General features: G+C 45.7%; 1 protein-coding gene across 1 annotated transcript in view; it reads left to right on the forward strand.

Moving 5' to 3' along the window:
• Map4k3 (mitogen-activated protein kinase kinase kinase kinase 3) overlaps positions 1 to 9,336 on the forward strand; it is a 169,128-nt gene extending 159,792 nt beyond the window's left edge. Inside the window, 5 exon segments of the mRNA XM_032908817.1 lie at positions 2,802 to 2,870; positions 2,947 to 3,039; positions 4,985 to 5,055; positions 7,234 to 7,289; positions 7,915 to 9,336. Coding sequence (XP_032764708.1) covers positions 2,802 to 2,870; positions 2,947 to 3,039; positions 4,985 to 5,055; positions 7,234 to 7,289; positions 7,915 to 8,002 — 377 coding nt within the window. The 3' untranslated portion in view covers positions 8,003 to 9,336.
• The last annotated feature ends 9,734 nt before the right edge of the window (positions 9,337 to 19,070 follow it).

Raw genomic sequence — 19,070 nt, forward strand, 5'->3', positions numbered from 1 at the left:
TTCTATTTCTTTTGTCCTTATTTTTAGAGTTTTAGAAAACTCAGTTGTTTGGTGCTACTATTCATATGAAGAGCAAATCTTTCTGAAATCATATTAATGAGGGAACATTTACAGGGACCAGGGGCCAGATATGGTGGTGCACACCAAGAATCCTACTACTTCAGAGACAGAGGCAGAAAGATGTGATTCCAGAGCTAGCCTAGGCTACTTCACAAGGACCTTGTCTCGATTAAAAAAAAAAAAACCATAGACATTTTACAACACTGGTATTTTCAAGCATTTAAATATAATTTTAAGTGGTATAGATTTAAACTTTTCTTTATTGTTTAGCTCCAGTTGCCCTGTCTACATCATCAGTTAATTCTACCATTTTAGTCTCTGTTTAGTAAGGATGTCGATATACGTGGTCACTGCTGAGTAGTCAGTGCAGGCCAGTGCTTCCCAAATGTGAGCTTTCAGAGAGCATTCCTAGGCTCCAGACCCAGAGTGCTTGCTTTGGCTGGCCTGCAGTCAGTGCTGGTGATGTTGAAACGAGACACCATGCTTTAAGAGCTTATGTGTTAGGTGGAGAGATGGCTCAGTGGTTAGGAGCACTGGCTGTTCTTCCAGAGGTTCTGAGTTCAGTTCCCAGCAGCCACATGGCAGCTCACTCCAGTAACTCCAGTTCCAGGGCCCTTATGGCTTCTGAGAGCCTCCTCAGGTACCAGGCAGGTAGGTGATGCACAGATATACAGACCTACATGCAGGCAAAACACCCACAATACTTAAACACGAGTTTTCTTTCAGTTCACGTGCACACAAATCTCAGATGATAGAAAAGGTGCCTTCAGAGGGAGGTCAGCGTAGACCATGAGTACAGGTGTCTTCTGTAGTTGGTACTCTAATACTCAATATCTTCAACAAAACCTTTAAGTGATTTAAAGTTAAGATACGTATGTGAGTTAATTACTATTCCTAAAGTATTTGTGAGAATTTTTAAATAATTCTTACATAATTTATCTCTCATATTAAATGTATGTAGTCAAGTTGGTGAACAGGTACTTCCTTTGACAGCTAACCCTAATCACCTTACAAGTGTTGGGTCCAAATAGTCTTTTTATAGAAATTTGATTATACTTTAAAACTTGTATTGTACTGTAGCAAAATAATTTTGTGGTAAATAGATCGGATTGAACTCTCACTTAAAAAACATGAGCTTTCAATATCTTATCTTTAGTTTTTAAACAACTTATTGATGGTGAAAAGCCCCTTTTACTTTTTTCTCTTTAAAAATACTGTAGAGCCAAGTGTGGTGGTACACACCTGTAATCCCAGCACTTCGGAAGTGGTGGCAGGAAGAGCAGGAGTTCGACACCAATCTGAGCTACATAGTGAGTTCGAGGCCAGCCTGGACTATATGAGACCTCTCCCGAAACAACACTCATATATGCGCATATACACGCGTGGACACCTATGGGATGATCTGTTATGCAGTAGAGAATGCACACTTCATAGGGAAATGTGAAAGAGTTTTCTAGCAAGACGTGTCAGGCGGGAGTCTGGGGAAGTGTGTGGAACTGTTCATAGCAAAAGTAAGCAAAGGCTTGGTGGCTCACATGTGGAACCCCAGCACTCAGGAGGCGGAAGCAGGATAGTTGTTGGAAGTGAAGGCCAGCCCAAGCAACATAGTAATAAGCCAGCCTGGACTAAAGAGTGATGCCAACCAGAGAAGTGGGTGGGGTGGGGCTCAGAAGGAGGGAGAGGGGGAGGGCTCAGAAGACAGGTCACATCCGCAGCCCAGGGTGTTAGCCACTGAATCCGAGCAGGTCTTCACAGACACTGCTGAAGGAAGGCGAGGTGAGCTCTTTGCAGGAGTATGGGGTCTCTCTGGCTTTCTCCGAGTCTCACTATCATCACTGTCTCCCGGTGCGACAGCTGGGGTCCACCTGCTGTCCATCCTGCTGACAGGAAGAGGTTGCTGGATGAGAAATAGTTTGCTATCAGTCTGTCTCAACAACGCCTTAGTTCTCTGAAGTATTTTAAACACACTAATTGTTAAATGAAAGGCCTCATTTCCTGACCAGGCCTTAAAACAGCTCCTTCCAAGAAACTTCACCCAGAAGTTTCACATGGTTTATCCAAAGGATTTCCATAAGTACAGAAATCTCTCTCTGAAGTCAGGAGATAAAGATACAGGGAATGATTTGCACGAGTTTGGATCCCTGGTACCCACGTGTTCTGCATCTTTGACCTTGTACTGGGGAAGAGTCAGGGACTTGTTGGCCAGAAAATTCGGGTTCAGTGAGAGACCCTGTCTCAAAAAAATAGGAAAATGATGGAAGACAGCCAACGTTGACATCCGGCTACACAGAGCCAAGGCAAGCATAGCGAGCATACACCATCCCACAGACACGTGATGAGTTTCTGAAAAAATGTTTCAATATTTTAGCTTATGTTTAGTTAAAAAGTAATTTGTTTAACTCTCCAGTCCTTTCATTTAATACACACTGATCACATGATGTTCAAAGCACAGCCCAGATGGTCTGAGTTTAAAATCAGAAAGTGACCAGAACTGTACCTTACAAGGCAAGACTCCTGGTTTCAGATTAAATATAAACACTGTTCTCGGTAGCAGTAGAATTGAGGGGCCAGCTCTGCTGCCCTGTCCACATCAGCACAGAGCCCCAGTGTCCCAGTGCAGCTCTGTAAGAGATGTCCCCCCATTCCCAGTGCAGCGGGCCACGGTTCTCTTCTGTTTAAGAAAGAAGACATTATAAGTATTGCAGAGTTCTGTAAGTGAGCCAGCTGTGTTTGTGTTGTAGATGCCCCGCAGACAAACGTCACCCATGTGACCCAGCTGGAGAGAGACACCATCCTCGTGTGCTTGGATTGTAAGTTTCTGCCTGTGGGTGTCTGCTGAAAAGATTTCTCTTCTCTTACTTTTGAGTGACTTCTGTTTTTCTCCAGGTTGTATAAAAATAGTGAATCTCCAAGGAAGATTGAAATCCAGCAGAAAATTATCTTCAGAGCTCACCTTCGATTTCCAGATAGAATCCATAGGTGAGTCGCCGTCCGTATTTCTCTGCATTACGAGCATTTAAAATGTGATGGTTACTGACGCTGTAAATGACTCTACTGTTAAGGCCTTTTAGTTTGGACAGAGTAGCTGTGTTTCCTTCTTACGAATCCTTTGAGTGTGTGCAGTAGTCACGTGCACTGTAAATGTTTCTGTCCTTCCCCCTGTGCCACTGCTGAATTTACACTTCCTCCACCATCCTAGAGAATCCACACAAGGGCTCTAAAGCGTGGCCCTCGGTGCCTCCTGCTGTGCTGTCGCTGTCCCTGCCTGCTGTCAGGGAGTTTTGGCAGCAGGTCTTCAGCCAGAAGTAGTGGTGCATCCCTGCAGCCCCAGAGCTCAGGGTGCTGAGATAGGAAAACTGCGAGTTCATGGCCAGCCTGGGCAACATCGCAAGTTCTAGTCTAGTCCAGCCTCAGAAACCTACATGACCCTGTGTCAGAAAAAGAAAGAAAAGTTCCTCGTTGCCATTTTCTCCTGAGAGTTGTGATTTCTGGCAGTGTCTTAGGGTTCATTGCCGTGAGGAGACACCACGATCGAGGCAGGTCTTTTTTTTTTTTTTTTTTTTCATACATAAGGATTTATTTTGAAAAAGCAAAATTATTGAACAATACAAATTAATGATTTGATGAATTGTGATCAAAACAAAATCTAGATGAATTCAACAATTAAAAGAAGAATCAGTAGGTGAATTTTGTTCATGAATATGCTGCCAAACTCAAATACTGTTATGAGTTAAGTTTGAGGCAGGTCTTTTAAAGGACAGCATTTAACTGGGGCTGGCTTACAGTTCAGAGATTTGGTCCACTGTCAGCATGGCAGGATGCAAGCAGACATGGCACTGGAGGAGCTGAGAGTCCTCCGCCTTGTTCCGAAGGCAACCAGGAGAAGACTACTATCTTCCAGGCAGCTAGGAGGAGGGTCTCAAAGCCCACCCCCACACTGACACACTTCCTCCAACAAGGCCACACCTCCTAACAGTGCCACTCCCTGGTCCAAGCACATTCAAACCAGATCAGTAAAGTGCTGAGAAGTCAAAAGTGACAACGACTCGTGGGCTGGGGGAAATAAAGCCGTGTGCACTTACATGCACAAGCATTGAGTCTGGTGTTTGAGGGACTTTTTATGTATTTTACCAGTGAGGTCGTTTTTTCATGTACATACATTGGCAGAGTAAGGCCAAGAGTGAACACAGAAACAGAAAAGCAAAATGGGACAGAAAGAAGGGCTAATGCAAAGCCACTCGTGAATGGGAACTCAGAGGTTGTGTGTCCCTGGGAAAAGGAGGCCAGCGCTGTTGGATTTCTGCGGGAAACAATCGGATTTCTTCCTCGCAGTGACACTGTCAAAGATGTGAATACAAAACTGAAAGCTGCCTTATTCATGACTCTGCCTGTGTCCCACTGCTTTCCTAATGCCATGCCTTAGGAAATAGTGTGCAGGTTTTCGGAAATGTGCACAGGAATGTCTTATGCCATCATTTACAGTAAGGAAAAGTAGAAATAGTTGTTCGTGTGGAGCTAATCCGTGTAAACAGGTCTGAGAATGGTAATGCGGAAGTGAATGCAGCACTGTCTGAGAGGCAGGGGCAGGGAGGCCAGCGTTGAGGGTCCAGCTGTCTCTCTGTTTGGAGCAAAGGCAAATGTATTTAATCTGTAATGGATGGAGTGTGCCTGGGGCTTCTGTGCTGCTATCAGGGCTTCCGTGTGCTCGGACGGCTTGTTAGTCACTTTAAGAAAACAAATTTCAGTACGTTTCTCATATCAAAAAGATGAATGTACCATGTATATGAAATTCATAAATTTAATATCAGTATGCAGTACTGAGGTTATCCATGGACCCATTGCTGTACGGGATAGGTGGGGATGACGGGACGCTTGCCACTGAACGTCCCTACTTAACAGTAACTGAGCTGTTCTTGTCTACTAGTTTGTCTACAAGACAGTGTGCTAGCTTTCTGGAAACACGGGATGCAAGGTAGAAGTTTTAGATCTAACGAGGTAAGTGATCTTTTGAAGCTGCTCATTGTGAGGTCACATGAAGCCATGGTGACTGTTCCTATCGTCTTAATGGGAGGAGGCCCAGGCAGGAAGATCTTTTGAACTCAGGAATTCAGGCCTGCCTCAGGCAACACAGCAACAGCAGAGTTGACTACAGGCGGCAATAGTGAAGCCTGTCTCCTTAAAAATGCTAAGTAGAAGACACGAAATCTGTTTCAGGCAGTTCTTTCAACTCTCTAGAGTTCCCAGGTGACCCCGTAAGTGTGTCTGCGCTTAGAGTGTTCAGGAGTGGTGAGGTGAGCACATGCTCTGTGCTCTGGAGCAGAGCCCTCAGCCTTCCTGGTGCTGCTGCACCCTTTACTACAGTTCTCGGCTGTGCTGACCCCAACCATAAAACTACTTCATTGCTACTTCATAACTGTAAGTTTACTGCTCTTCTGAATCATAATATAAATAACTGGGTTTCCAGTGGTCCTAAGCAGCCCCTGTGAAGGCAGCCCACAGGTGAGAACTGCTATTCTTGAGCCTTCTCTCTCGTCTGTGAGCCAGCAGACTTCAACCTGTACCTCTCCTGCCTCCGTAACTCCCCTAAGACTCCAGACAGGAGCCTTTGACACTCCCAAAGCGTCGGCTGAGTCCTCAGCTGCCCAGACCTGGGAGGCTTTGCACTTAACAACAGTGCGCCTGTTCGGCTGTCTTCATTCACGAGGCATGACTGTTGGCCCCTCTGTCTGAGCCCTTCCTGCTGCACAGAAATAACTTAGGTCTAAGATACACAGCTTACTTAATTCAGCTCAGCACTTCTGTTGGCGGGGCCTTAGCGTGAGCAAGAGGAATGGCTGACCTAAGATATCATGACAGGTAAAACCATCACAGACTTTCCCAGGATTCTTAAGCCGGTCTCCGTAGCATCACTCGAGCAGGTTAAATAGAAAGGGGGCTCAGTAGCAGAAGGAAAAGTGTTTGTCCAAAAGTTCCTCAGAGGCATTTCTCAAACTACACAGAGAGATATTTAATACCCTCATGAACTCCACGTCCTTCTAACTGACAAAGCCCTGCCTCCCCTGCATGTACAGGCCAGAGCCACCATTGCTGACATAAAGGAGTTCCCTTCATCAGTTCAGTGCCACACCAGAAGTGAAGGAACACTAGTGTTTCTAGAACAGCTCATTATAGGGTTTTGATGGAATAAATTTTATTTCAGCATCAAATTGAATGTTCTAGGTTTCAGCCTCACTATTGAAGGAGTTATTGCTAGAGGCATGCTCTGGACTATTTTTGTGTTTTATAAGCCATCAGCATTGAGCTCCTCTCCCTTTCTGTGGCCTCAGTCTTTATTGCCAGGTGGTCAGTACTTGGTCACACTGATGCATTCTATCAGAAAGTGGTCGTGAGGAGAGCAGGGAAGGTGTGGGAAAGATGCTTGTTCGTCATGAGCACGTCAGACTTGCTCGTACTGACAGGAATGCTGGGAGGTTCACTTCTGCCCCAGGTACAGGAGCCAGAGCTGTTCCCACAGTGCACATCTCGTCTGAAATCCCAGCTAATAAATCCAAACTCTGCGCTGGCCTCTGAATGTTCCTGTCATCCACACAGCAACTGCTCAAGGCGCAAAGCCAGCTGTGAGTGGCTGGATGGTGTCTGTGGTCTTGCCACTCACACTAATGTAGATGACACTTTGGATGAAAAAAATGAATTTTGTGCTTTTCATTAAAATTTTCGCTGGAAGTTATAATCTAGGAAGTATTTGAGGATTAATTCCAAGTTTGCCACATTTTCCCTGAGCTAACAAACTGATGTGATTACAAACTTAAAATACATAATAATGAGAAGACCCTTCCCATCCTACAAATTGTGGTAGTTCAGAGGGGGGCTGGGCGTTTGCTATATATAATGTTGTCCATGAACTATCTAAACAAAAGTTAGTATGTGGGGATGTTGGCCCGGAAACCGGGAAAGGGAATAACAATCGAAATGTAAATAAGAAATACTCAAGTTAATAAAGAAAAAAAAAGTATGTTTGGAGTCAGGCGCGGTGCCACATACATGTAAGGATCCAGAGTTCAGATCTAGCCTGGGCTATCCAGCAAGATTCTGTCGCAGAAGAGGGGAAGAATTTTTAAAAGATTTTCTATCTTTAATTTGAGTAATTTTAAAAATTATGTTTTAACTAAACAGGTAACACAAGAAATTTCAGATAACACAAGAATCTTCAGACTTCTTGGATCTGACAGGTATGAAGTTGGGCCTTGTGAACTGTCTGGTACTGAATGGGCTCCCAACCCGGTGTAAGACTGCTTCCTTTTTTGGAAGAATAGAAATTCTGCGTGTTCAACACTGTTAGCTTGTTATTAACTACTGAAAACTAGTCTTCCAACTAGAACTAACGGGACCCTTAGTTCTGACGGTGCTGTTGCCTCAGTCCTACTGTTGGTAGCAACTTACAGCAGAAGGCAGGCATGCTGGATGCCAACAAACACAGCTCTGAGAGGTCCATGACAAATATTATTGTTGTTATTATTATTATTTTATTCTGAATTATCCTTAGGTTTGAAAACTGCAACTGTTTTAGGATTAATAGGACTAGCACTTCCCTCCCTCCCCGGCCCCCATTCCTCCTGTATTACTGGTTTCTCCCCAGCCCTTGCCCTTCACCCTCAGGCCCTAGAAGAACACTGATCTAGAGGTGGGCAGTGGGCACCTCCCAGGCTGGAATCACAGTGACTGCAAATGGCTTCCGCCCATAAGAGCAGCGTTTAGAGAGGTTTAAAAGAGCCATGCTTGGTTGGTTGGTTTGGCTGGTGTTAGTTTTCATAAATAAATAACTTCGTTCTGTTTTGTGTCTCTTATTACCTTTAGGGTTGTGGTTTTGGAAAGTAGACCAACTGACAACCCAACAGCAAATAGCAATTTATACATCCTGGCGGGCCACGAAAACAGCTACTGACACCGGTGTCGTGACAGTGACCTGTGGAGACAGGGCCACAGCCGCTGCAGCCTTAGTGGATCCTCGAAGCTGTGCGGGCGCCGCAGGAACCTGGCTCCGTTCCTTATAGCTTACTGTGGCGAGGCAGATGGGAGAAGGCTTTGTTTTAAGTGGTGTGGATCTGTTTAGCATATTGAACACACAAGTGCTTCAGCCTTGTTATGTAATCTTTGTACATAGAAGCAGTATTTTTCTGTGAGACTTCATATTGCTGAAGGCATACACTAAGGATTGATGTAGATAATGTACTTTCATGAGATGTAAAAGTGTCTTATCTGTACAGATGTAAATGTGGATTAAAATGCAGCTGGGTTAATATTTTAAGAATTCTTAGTAAATTCTTGGGTGTGGTCATATTACAGAATGGGATGCTGGTAATGAAACAAGACATTTAACACTATCGTATTTTTATTATATGTAATTTAGTAATATGGACATAAATCTTGTAACTTTTAAAATGGTAACGAGCTGTAATCATTTTATAATCCTGTTTTTAATTTGAATGCACGTGCACTGGTTTCTCCTGCACAGAGTATTGACACATGATGTGCTGTCACAGAGAGGCTGTGACGCCAGCCGTGACTACGCATTTGGTCCTACAAATCTTTTCTACGTGTATTTGGATTGTTTTCTACGTGAAACAAAGCCGTTAACCACCTACTGTAGTAACTGATCTTTCCTAGCAAGCAGAATCGTGTGCGATAGCTTGTCTGTGCTTAGGACACACCTTTGCAAAACGTAAATCACAGAATGGCGGTACCGTGGTAGAACACTGCAGCTGTCACCAGGGCGACAGTGTGCACAGGAGAAACTGGCACTGCTGAGGACTCTACACTAGACATTTCAGTCACACTGAAGAGCTGTCACATTCCACAGTGACGTGATCGCGTTTTTCATGGACTTTTACTTCTGTTGGCCTTATTTTATTATCACTTCCATATTTCTTTTGATTTAGAGTATTAATACATGGCCAAAATAATTTAGTTACTACCTCATACAGACATCATAATGGTTACTACGGATCACAGGAAGTTAGTTTGGTTAAAATCATCATTGATGGGATTTTCCAATGGAGTGTATCTGTCTTACCAAGATCGATGGCAAGGTGTAGCGAAGCGCACGCCTCTGACTCTGGTATACGTTCATGTGTTCTTTATATTTTGATGTGAGTATGTATACACTAAGAACAAGCTAAATTGTGGTTTATGCTTCATTTATTTTAACTGATAATGGTTTTAAATACGTTCCTGATTGTACATACTGTAAAATAAACATGTTTTTTAACATGCTGCTGAGTACTTGCCTACCCTCTGGCTGAGTATCATGGAAGGGAATGCTTTGTGTGCAGTCAGGTCTGAGGTATCCGGTTCACCCATAATCAGTATTTGATCTACATCTCATATTCCCACATCTTTTGTAGGATCTTGAATTCTTGTCAGGAAAATCAAACACTCTTAGTGTTTTGGTTGAAGCAGGAGTTGGTAACTTATATCCTCATCAGATCTACTCACCTCCTTCCTGTTTTTGTCACTGAAGTTGTAAGAGAACACAGCACCACCTATGTATGACCTGTGTCTAAGGCTGTCTCCACACTTCAGCGACACTGCAGTGGCTTCACAACACACTGGCCTGAAAGCTCCCATGTCTACTGTCAGGCCCTTTACAGAAAGTAGGCTGTGACAGCCAGGGATAGCACAACAAAGGAGTGTTGGGATGCAGTTCTGAGGGGCAGGGGCAGGAAATGGGAGAAACTGGCTAAGTAACCAGGACACACTGCTTCTCCCACAGTCTGTTAGGGTGACCTTGGATCATTTCTTCCAGAGCCATGGGTGAGTCTAAGAATCGTAGCAATTGTGGGTATTACTTTCTCTAATAGGAATAATCAACATTAATTACTAATGACACTTTCTTTTAAATCCACTCAACATCACTAACTAGCCAAAAAACAAACTTGGGGGAAAGTCTTTAGGAAACCAGATTCTGGGCTGGAGAGATGGCTCAGTGGTTAAGAGCACTGGCTGCTCTTCCAGAGGTCCTGAGTTCAAATCCCAGCAACCACATGGTGGCTCACAACCATCTGTAATGGGATCTGATGCCCTCTTCTGTTGTCTGAAGACAGTTACAGTGTACATATATAATAAATAAAATAAATCTTTAAAAGAAAAAAAAAAGGAAACCAGATTCTGCTCTTAGGGTAGTCGCTGCTCTTAAACCTCAGCTGATGCCTATTCCTCTTCCAGTTCCTGTACGGTACATCTCAGTGGTCGAGTTAAACTGCCAAGCACTTAGAAATACTGCCCCCTCCCTAATGCACATAACTCATTGCTTGTTAACCATAAGCTCTAAAAAGATATCTTTGAATTCAAACTCTTTAGGGAGTAAGGCCCACTAACCTTTGTCTTTACGAAGTATAAATTATTCTGGTATCCACCACAGAGGAGGAACCACCGGCATAAGATTACATTGAAGTCCACAGACCACTGGTTTCGAAGAATCCGTTATATGACAGTTTCAGGTGCCAATTCCTAGGTTCCACAAAGGGATCCCCCACATAAGTCGTAGGAGCAATCTTCTTCTATCTGCTTTCTTGTTAATTAATTGTGTCCTTACTTGTTTCGAAAGCAGCCGTTGCTTGCGGGTGGTTTTGGTGGACATGTGCGAGTCACGTTTTAGTAGAGACCACAAAAATAAAGGTCATAGTCCTTCTCATCACTACCAACAGAAGGGAAAGTGTGGGTGAGGGAAAGTAGCCTATAAACACTGAAAGGACTTGGAACATTTGCTGGTGATCTTCTATTGAGGTTCTTTTGCAGAGCAGAGACAAGACAGAAATCCGTCCAGTTAGTGTGCTTGGGAAGATGAGTAAGCAGGTGTAAGGAGTGTAGGCAAGCATGTCTCTAATCCCAGCTGACACGGAGGATCATGAGTTCAAAGCCAAGCTGGAACTGTAGAGCAAAGTGCTCTCATGTTTTCTCTATCTCCCTCTTCTGAGTATACACACAGCACACCTATACATAGAAGAAAAGATACCTTGGATGCGCTTTGGGGAAAGAACATATAGACAGCTGCAGACATCCTTGGTAGAGGGAAAGGAACTTGATATACAAGGATGGGCTGGCAGGGGAGATGCTATAGTTCAGACATGCAAAAATACTGCATGTTCGAGGGACAGTGGTGCCAAGTGCAGTAGAGCTTAGGGTGTCTGGCAAAGGACCTGGCGCAGTGCTGGAGAGCAAAGGTGGGCCAGTGAAGAGACTGTAGATAGGTAGCCCGGAGAAATCAGGAGCATGCACACCTGTGGAGACAGTGTCTTGGCAACATAGCAAGTTCCAGGTCAACCTGGACAACATAAGATCCTACCTCAAGAAAGGTCGAGGAGCCAATCATCGTGATCTTTAATCCCAATACTTGGGAAGCAAAGGCAGACAAATTCTCAGTTTGAGGCCAGCCTCTTATACATAGCAAGTTCAAGGACAACCACTAGGATTGCAGAGACTACGTCTCAAAAAAAAAGGAAAGAAAAGAAAGAAGAAAGAAAAGACAGGAGGCAGCAGGCTGGGGGAGATAGCTCAGTACATAGATCTTTCCATGCAAGATCAAAAACTCAGGCGACAGCAGATGCTGGCAAACATGTGGTGAAAGAGGAACACTCCTCCATTGTTGGTGGGATTGCAGACTGGTACATACATTCTGGAAGTCAGTCTGGAGGTTCCTCAGAAAATTGGACATAGTACTACCTGAGGACCCAGCTATACCTCTCCTGGGCATATACCCAAAAGATGCCCCAACATATAACAAGGACACATGCTCCACTATGTTCATAGCAGCCTTATTTATAATAGCCAGAAGCTGGAAAGAACCCAGATGCCCTTCAACAGAGGAATGGATACAGAAAATGTGGTACATTTACATATGGAGTACTACTCAGCTATCAAAAAACAATGACTTTGTGAAATTCATAGGCAAATGGATGGAACTGGAAAATATCATCCTGGGTGAGGTAACCCAATCACAGAAAAACATACATGGTATGCACTCATTGATAAGTGTATATTAGCCCAAAAGCTTGGAATACCTAAGAAAAAATTCACAGATCTTATGAAGTCCAAGAAGGAAGACCAAAATGTGGGTGCTTCAGTTCTCCTTACAAGGGAGAACAAAATACGGGAGGAAATACAGGGACAAAGAGTGGAGCAGTGACTGAAGAAAAGGTCATCCAGAGACTGCCCCACCTGGGGATCTATCTTATATGCAGCCACCAAACCCAGTGACTACTGCTGATGCCAAGAAGTGCTTGCTGACAGGACCCTGATATGGATGTCTCCTGAGAGACTCTGCCAGAGCCTTACTGATACAGATGAGGATGCTTGCAGCTAACCATTGGACTGAACAAGGAGTCCCCAATGGAGGAGTTAGAGAAAGGACTAAAGAAGCTGAAGGGATTTGCAACCCCATAGGAAGAACAACATCAACCAACCAGACCCCCCCCCAGAGCTCCCAGGGACTAAATCACCAACCAGAGAGTACACATGGAGGGACCCATGGCTCTAACTGCATATGTAGCAGAGGATGGCATTATCTGGCATCAATAGGAGGAGAAGCCCTTGGTCCTGTGAAGGCTCGTTTCCACAATGTAGGGGAATGCCAGGGTGTTGAAGTGGGAGTGGGTGGGTGGGAGGGGGAGAATCCTCACAGAAGAAGGGGAGAGGGTATGGGAGGGGGGAAAGGGTATAACACTTGAATGTAAATACATAAAATATCCAAGAAAAAATAAAATAAAATTAAAAAAAAAGACGAGTTTGAATCCCTAGAATCCAAGTGAAGCTGGGCTCCATCATCTGTTACCCCAGTGCTCTTGGGGCAAGATGGAGAGATGAGAATCTCCCAAAAGTCACAGGCCAGCTACCCTGTCATACACAAAAGAGGACAAAGACCCTGTCTCAAGGTGAGAGCGTGTAACACACACACACACACACACACACACACACACACACACGTCCAGTAAAGGTAGAAACAGGCCAACATGCCTGTCCACCTGATGAGAAGTGTTTTCTAGCATAAAGGCAGAAATCATATAGAAATGGGTAGGTGTGAGTTTAGTTGAATTTAGTGGAATCATGGTCTGGTCTTGAACCAGTGAGGTAAATGTGCTTCCAGGTTTAATTTCGTTTAAGATGTGATCCTTGAGTATATCACCGAGGGAATGGGGAGGTAAGGTAGAAGGGGAAAGGAGAGGCCTGTTAAGGGAAGTTCAGACGACCTATGGATAAATGACAAAGAGAAGCATATGGTAGGTGTTTGTGTGTGTGTGCCTTGGAGTTCTGTTTATTCTGTGAGTAAAATTCTAAAACTCTCTTTCCTGAGGTTAACATGTTTCTCTCAATGCCACATTCAATGACATCTGCCTTGCTTTCTTTCCCACTGGGTGACAAACCCGTCCTATTCTGAATCCACCCTGGGTCTCCAGAGCAGAGTCGCTGAGTTATGAAAATGGCGTTAATGAGCCACGGCTGACTCCAAACAGCCCTAGAAATAAGGTAAGAGCTAAGGGTGATGGATGAAAGGCTGCCCTGGCACGGAAAGAACCAAGCGAGTTGTGTGGAAGCTGTGCAGCTTGCGCGTCCTGGTTGCCCCGGCGACACCGCAGTGGCTCAGTCTCTGGGGAGTTCTAGTGTTGCAGCGGCTGGGACTCCCTGAGGCTATACAGTGCGTCACCTTCGCCCGAGGCTGTGCTGTAAGTGCAGGTTCGAGCGGGGTCTGCGGGGCTCGGGAGGGCAGGAGGGGTTCACCCGTGGAAAAGCCGGCCACCCGTGGTCTTGTGGGCCGTGGGGGTGCCAGGGAGGGACAGGGACGCAGCTGTGCATCTAGAGACCGCTTGTGGCCTGGACACGGGAAAAGCGAAGTCTCAGAGGCTTGGAAATACAGTGGGTTTTTACCAAACTTCCAAGTCTTTTGTGCGCACGTCTGAAGCGTGGGACATAAAGAAAGTAAGTTGTGTAGGTTGTGTAAATTACGTGGTGGGCTTAGTTTCTGAGAATTTTAACAAGATCGACTTCGTTGACACGAACGCCTTCGTGCACAGGTGTGTCCTTTTAAATTATAATTCAGTAAGAAACGTCGGAATGATCTGTAGAAACCGTTTTCCCGATCAAGTTTATTAAATAGAAATGCATGTTTGATTTTGTTGGAAACAGTTAACTACAAACTGGGTAAGCATCCTGGGTGAGCTTCCCTGCTTTGAAACTGTCCTTGCCCCTCAACATTCCTAAAGCCAGGGATTGGTCCTGGTTGGTTTTTTACCAGTTTCCTATGACCTCTTAGGTTAGGAAAGTCATTTGTCCACCCTTCCACACCGTCTTAATTTTGTTTGCCTATATATTCCTTGTCGTCTTCCGCCAGGACCTAGTTTGTGAAACAGTCTTGAAAACTAACCTCCAAGTGTTTTCTCCTGTGTACTTTATTTTGTAAATCCTTAATAGTGAGGAAATTCTGTAGCAACTTTCTAAGGAATTTAAAAATCTGGTCATTTCACTTACCCCTGCCCTCGTCTGTGGGTCTTAAAATTGCTGGTGGCCCCCAGCCAATTCCTGTCCTTGTCTTTGCAGACAGAATTCATTAACTCGACGGTCAAATACTTACAAATTCTGAAGGTACACCACTTGAGGTTGAAGGCAACTGATAACTCTGGCAAATATTTCCAACCAACAGCTGTATTCATTTAATCTTGCCCAAACACTGTGCCAATGATAATTAACATATTCTTGCAGGTTTTGCTTTTAAAAAGAAAATTAGAAAATTAGTCTAATAAGACTTAGCCTACTGTATGCCAGAGAATACGGTGGCAGTGCACGCCTGGCGTTATGATTTGTGATGTGAGGATGAGAGCGGGGCGGGGCTGGGGTGGGCACTGTGAGAGCATCTGGGTGGGCGAAGGGGGGCTGGGGTGGGCACTGTGAGAGTCATCTGGGTGGGCGGGGGGGCTGGGGGGGGCACTGTGAGAGTCATCTGGGTAGGCGGGCGGGGCTAGGGTGGGCACTGTGAGAGTCAGCTGGGTGGGCGGGCGGGGCTGGGGTGGCACTGTGAGAGTCAGCTGGTGGGCGGGCGGGGCTGGGGTGGGCACTGTGAGAGTCAGCTGGTGGGCGGGCGGGCTGGGGTGGGCACTGAGAGAGTCATCTGGGGCGGGCGGGCTGGGGTGGGCACTGTGAGTCAGCTGGGTGGGCGGGGGCGGGCTGGGGTGGGCACTGTGAGAGTCAGCTGGGTGGGGGGGCTGGGGTGGGGTGGGCACTGAGGAGTCAGCTGGGTAGGCGGGCGGGGGCTGAGGTGGGCACTGTGAGAGCAGCTGGGTGGGCGGGCTGGGGTTGGGATGGCACTGTGAGAGTCAGCTGGGCCGGGGCTGGGGGTTGGGGGGGCACTGTGAGAGCTGCTGGGCTGGGCGGGCTGGGGTGGGCACTGTGAGAGCTGCTGGGGTAGGCGGGCGGGCTAGGGGTGGGCACCTGTGAGAGTCAGCTGGGTGGGCCAGCTGGGGGGGTGGCACTGGAGAGCAACTGGGGGCGGGCGGGGCGGGGGCTGGGGTGGGCACCAGAGAGTCAGCTGGGGAGTGGCCGGGTGGGGCTGGGGTGGGCACTGTGAGAGTCAGCTGGTGGGCGGGCGGGGCTGGGGTGGCACCCGTGAGAGTCAGCTGGGTAGGCGGGGCGGGCTGGGGTGGCACCTGAGAGTCATCTGGGTGGGCGGGCGGGCTGGGGTGGCACTGTGAGAGCAGCTGGTGGGCGGGCGGCTGGGGTGGGCACTGTGAGAGTCATCTGGGTGGGTGGGGCTGGGGTTGGGGTGGGCACTGTGAGAGTCAGCTGGGTGGGCAGGGCTGGGGTGGGCACTGTGAGAGTCAGCTGTGAAGAGAAGAGCCTGCCTTTGGGGATTGGACATTTGAGTGGGACTGTGAGAAATGAAGAAGACTGAAATAAGAAAGGTCAGACAGTCCAGACCGAGATATAAGCAGAGGAGACTGAAGGTGTCTGAGCTCCAAGAGACAAACTAGAACAGGTAAACAGGGTTGGGTGGGAAGGACTGAGTATAGTTCAAAGTTTATTCTGCAGCCTTTAGAGGCCATAATGTACGTTAAAACCAAATTGTACTAGGAATTGAGACGATTCAGTGCTTAGGAGTGCTTGCTGTTCTTCCAGAGGGCCTGAGTTTAGTTCCCAGCACCCACACTGAGCAACTCAAAACCAACTGTAGCTCTATGTTTTAGGGGATCTGACTCCCTACTCTGACCTCTGCATGGACGGCATACACACACAGACATGTACACACACGCACACTGCACATGCACACTCACAAATAAAATAAATCTTTTAAAACATTAATTATTAACGTATGGGCATGCCACAGTGCATGTGCAGAAGTCAGAGGCCAGCTCTGTGAAGTTGGTTCCCCCACCTTTACAGGGACCCCAGGAACTGAACCCATGTTACTAGGCTCGTATAACTGGTGCCTGTATAAAGTGGTTGAGCTATCCTCCTCCTCTTCCTCTTCCTCTTCCTCCTCCTCCAATTTTCTTCCCTTCTTCCTCCTTCTGATTTTAACATAACCACAGTATAGTTTACCAAAATCAAGAATTTAAAACCAAGACCACACATGACATTTAGGTTTTTCCAATTGCCCGAGGACTGCTCTTTGCAGAGGTTTCCTGCCCTGCAGAAAGGGATTAGGGAAACGCGCTGCATTTCTTCTTTAGTCTCCGTGAATCTGGAGCTTTGACCTTTGTCCTTCCTGACCTCGGCATTTCCAGGTGACAGTCCAGGCCAGTAGGAGCCACTCCATCGTGGCTATGCCTGCTGAAAAGTAACACAAAGGAGATGCTGTATCCATCTCCATATTTTGTATTTTCTAGAAATGTTATGTATATAGAATTATACAGTATGCGTGGGTGGGAGTGTATCTGGTGTGCACTTCAACCTAGCTTTCCGTTCTTAGATTTTGGTTTTTGTTTGCTTTGTCTTGCTTTTCCTGTTTGTATGTGTTTTGTTTGTTGTACTGGGGGAGGGGTCAGTGTTTTGAAATGGGGTCTTGCAGTGGAACCCAGGCTAGCCTCCCAAGTACTAGAGTAAAGTGGAACCCCAGCGCGCCCTACGACGTCACTGTCTCATGGGCCCATTTATTATTCCTTTCATACGGATACTCATTTGTCCTGACGTCATTTGTGGAGACTCTTCTGTCCTTCTTGAAGCACTCTGGCACCATTATCAAAAGACAATTAGCAAGCACTGTGACTTGAAATTGTGGTGGCGCTCCCAAACTCATGTTGAAATGTAATTACCATCAGCTGTACCGGGAGATAGGACTTTCAAGAGGTAATTAGGCCATGAGGCCTCGGGAGTGGGATGAGTGGGTTATTAATAAAGGCAGGCCTTCTGCCCGCCCTCCTTTCCCCTTAACTCCCCACCTCCCGTCATGTATTTGACAGAGCAAGAAAAAGCCAGCATCTTGATATTGGACTTCCAGAGTCAAGGATTATAAGCCGGTATACATCTATTCATTATAAATTATCCAGGCACAGGTGTGTGGTGTTACAGCATCAAAGACAGACTAAAAGCAAACATAAACTTAAAAGGTTAATTCTTGGCTCAGTGTTACATCCCGGTGACACATGTCTCTATGTCAACATCTCACTTGATTTATTATAACTTCGTTAAAGCAATTCATAATTTTGGGAACCTTTGAGTCAGGTGACATAAATCTCCCAATTTTGTATGCTGTAATTAAATTTGGTGTTCAGGGTCGTGAGCACTGTCATATAGATTTCAAATTCATCTGATCTACTTCAATCAGTTGATCAAAACTGCGTATTGGCAGCCAGGCACTGTAGTTCATGCTTGGAATCACTAGTTAGGCGGCTGAGGCAGGAGGATTGCCACAGATGAGGCCAGTCTGGGATACAGAGTAAGACTCTCTGTCTCACAAACCAAAACTAAAACACAACAAAAAGTCTTTCCTAAGAGTTAGCATCTTGTTCAGTTTTCCCTCAACAAATTTAACATTTTTGCCTCTTTATTTTGGATTATTTTAATTTCTTCTGCAGTGTTCCATAGTTTTTAGTGTGTAAGCCTTGAGCCTTGTTAAAGTTATTTCTCAGTATTTTTACACCCCTGGGAGTAGATTTCTTTTCTTCATTATATTTCCAAGTTGTCGCCAATATAGAAATCCAACTGATCGATGCGTGCTGACCCTGCATCCACTGACTGCACGGCACACGTGGTCATCGGTTTAATACATTTCTGTTTACTCGTTAGCATTTTCCTCATCTGATCATGGCAAAGGTGCTTTTCACGTCCAGTCTACACACTTTTCCTTAGTTGTGTCATTAGATGGGCAAGAGCTTCTGATAAATCGTTAAAATGAAATCATATGCGGGAAGGGTGTGCACACACCTGTAATCCAAGTAATTGAATGGGGCATAGGCAGGGGGATCATTGTGAGTTCCAGGGATACATAATGAGACTTTGGAGAGAGAGAGGGGGAGGGAGGGAGAGAGAGAGGGAGGGAGGGAGAGAGAGAGGGAGAGAGAGAGAGAGAGAGAGAGAGAGAAAGGAAGGAAAGAGCAAGATGGACAGACTCTGAGTCCTAGAGTTCTATCACTAAGCAGAGCACCGACTGCAGGTTTTACACTTACGCCCTTGACACGTTCCTTTCTTTCTCTTCTTGTTGATAATTTTCTTGACTGACGGCTGAGTTTGTCAAATGCCTTTTCTATCTACTGAGATAGGTATGTGATCTTTGTCTTTTACTCTATTGGCATTACCATCTTTTGTAATTGACTCTCACATGTTAAACCAGCCTTGCATTTCTGGGGTAAATTCCATGTGCACGCGTCCTTCAATCCTTGTCCTGTGTGTGTGTCTGTGGCTGGTCTGAGAGTTATTTTGCTGACTGTCCTCGTGTGTGTAGTGATTCCTTTTTCTGCTTTTTTAAAACCAGGATGACATTGGCCCTGTGGAACAGATGGAGTGTGATTTTTTTTTCTTCTGTTTAGGAA

This window comes from Rattus rattus, chromosome 7 (genome assembly GCF_011064425.1).
Source record: "Rattus rattus isolate New Zealand chromosome 7, Rrattus_CSIRO_v1, whole genome shotgun sequence".
Taxonomy (NCBI): domain Eukaryota; kingdom Metazoa; phylum Chordata; class Mammalia; order Rodentia; family Muridae; genus Rattus; species Rattus rattus.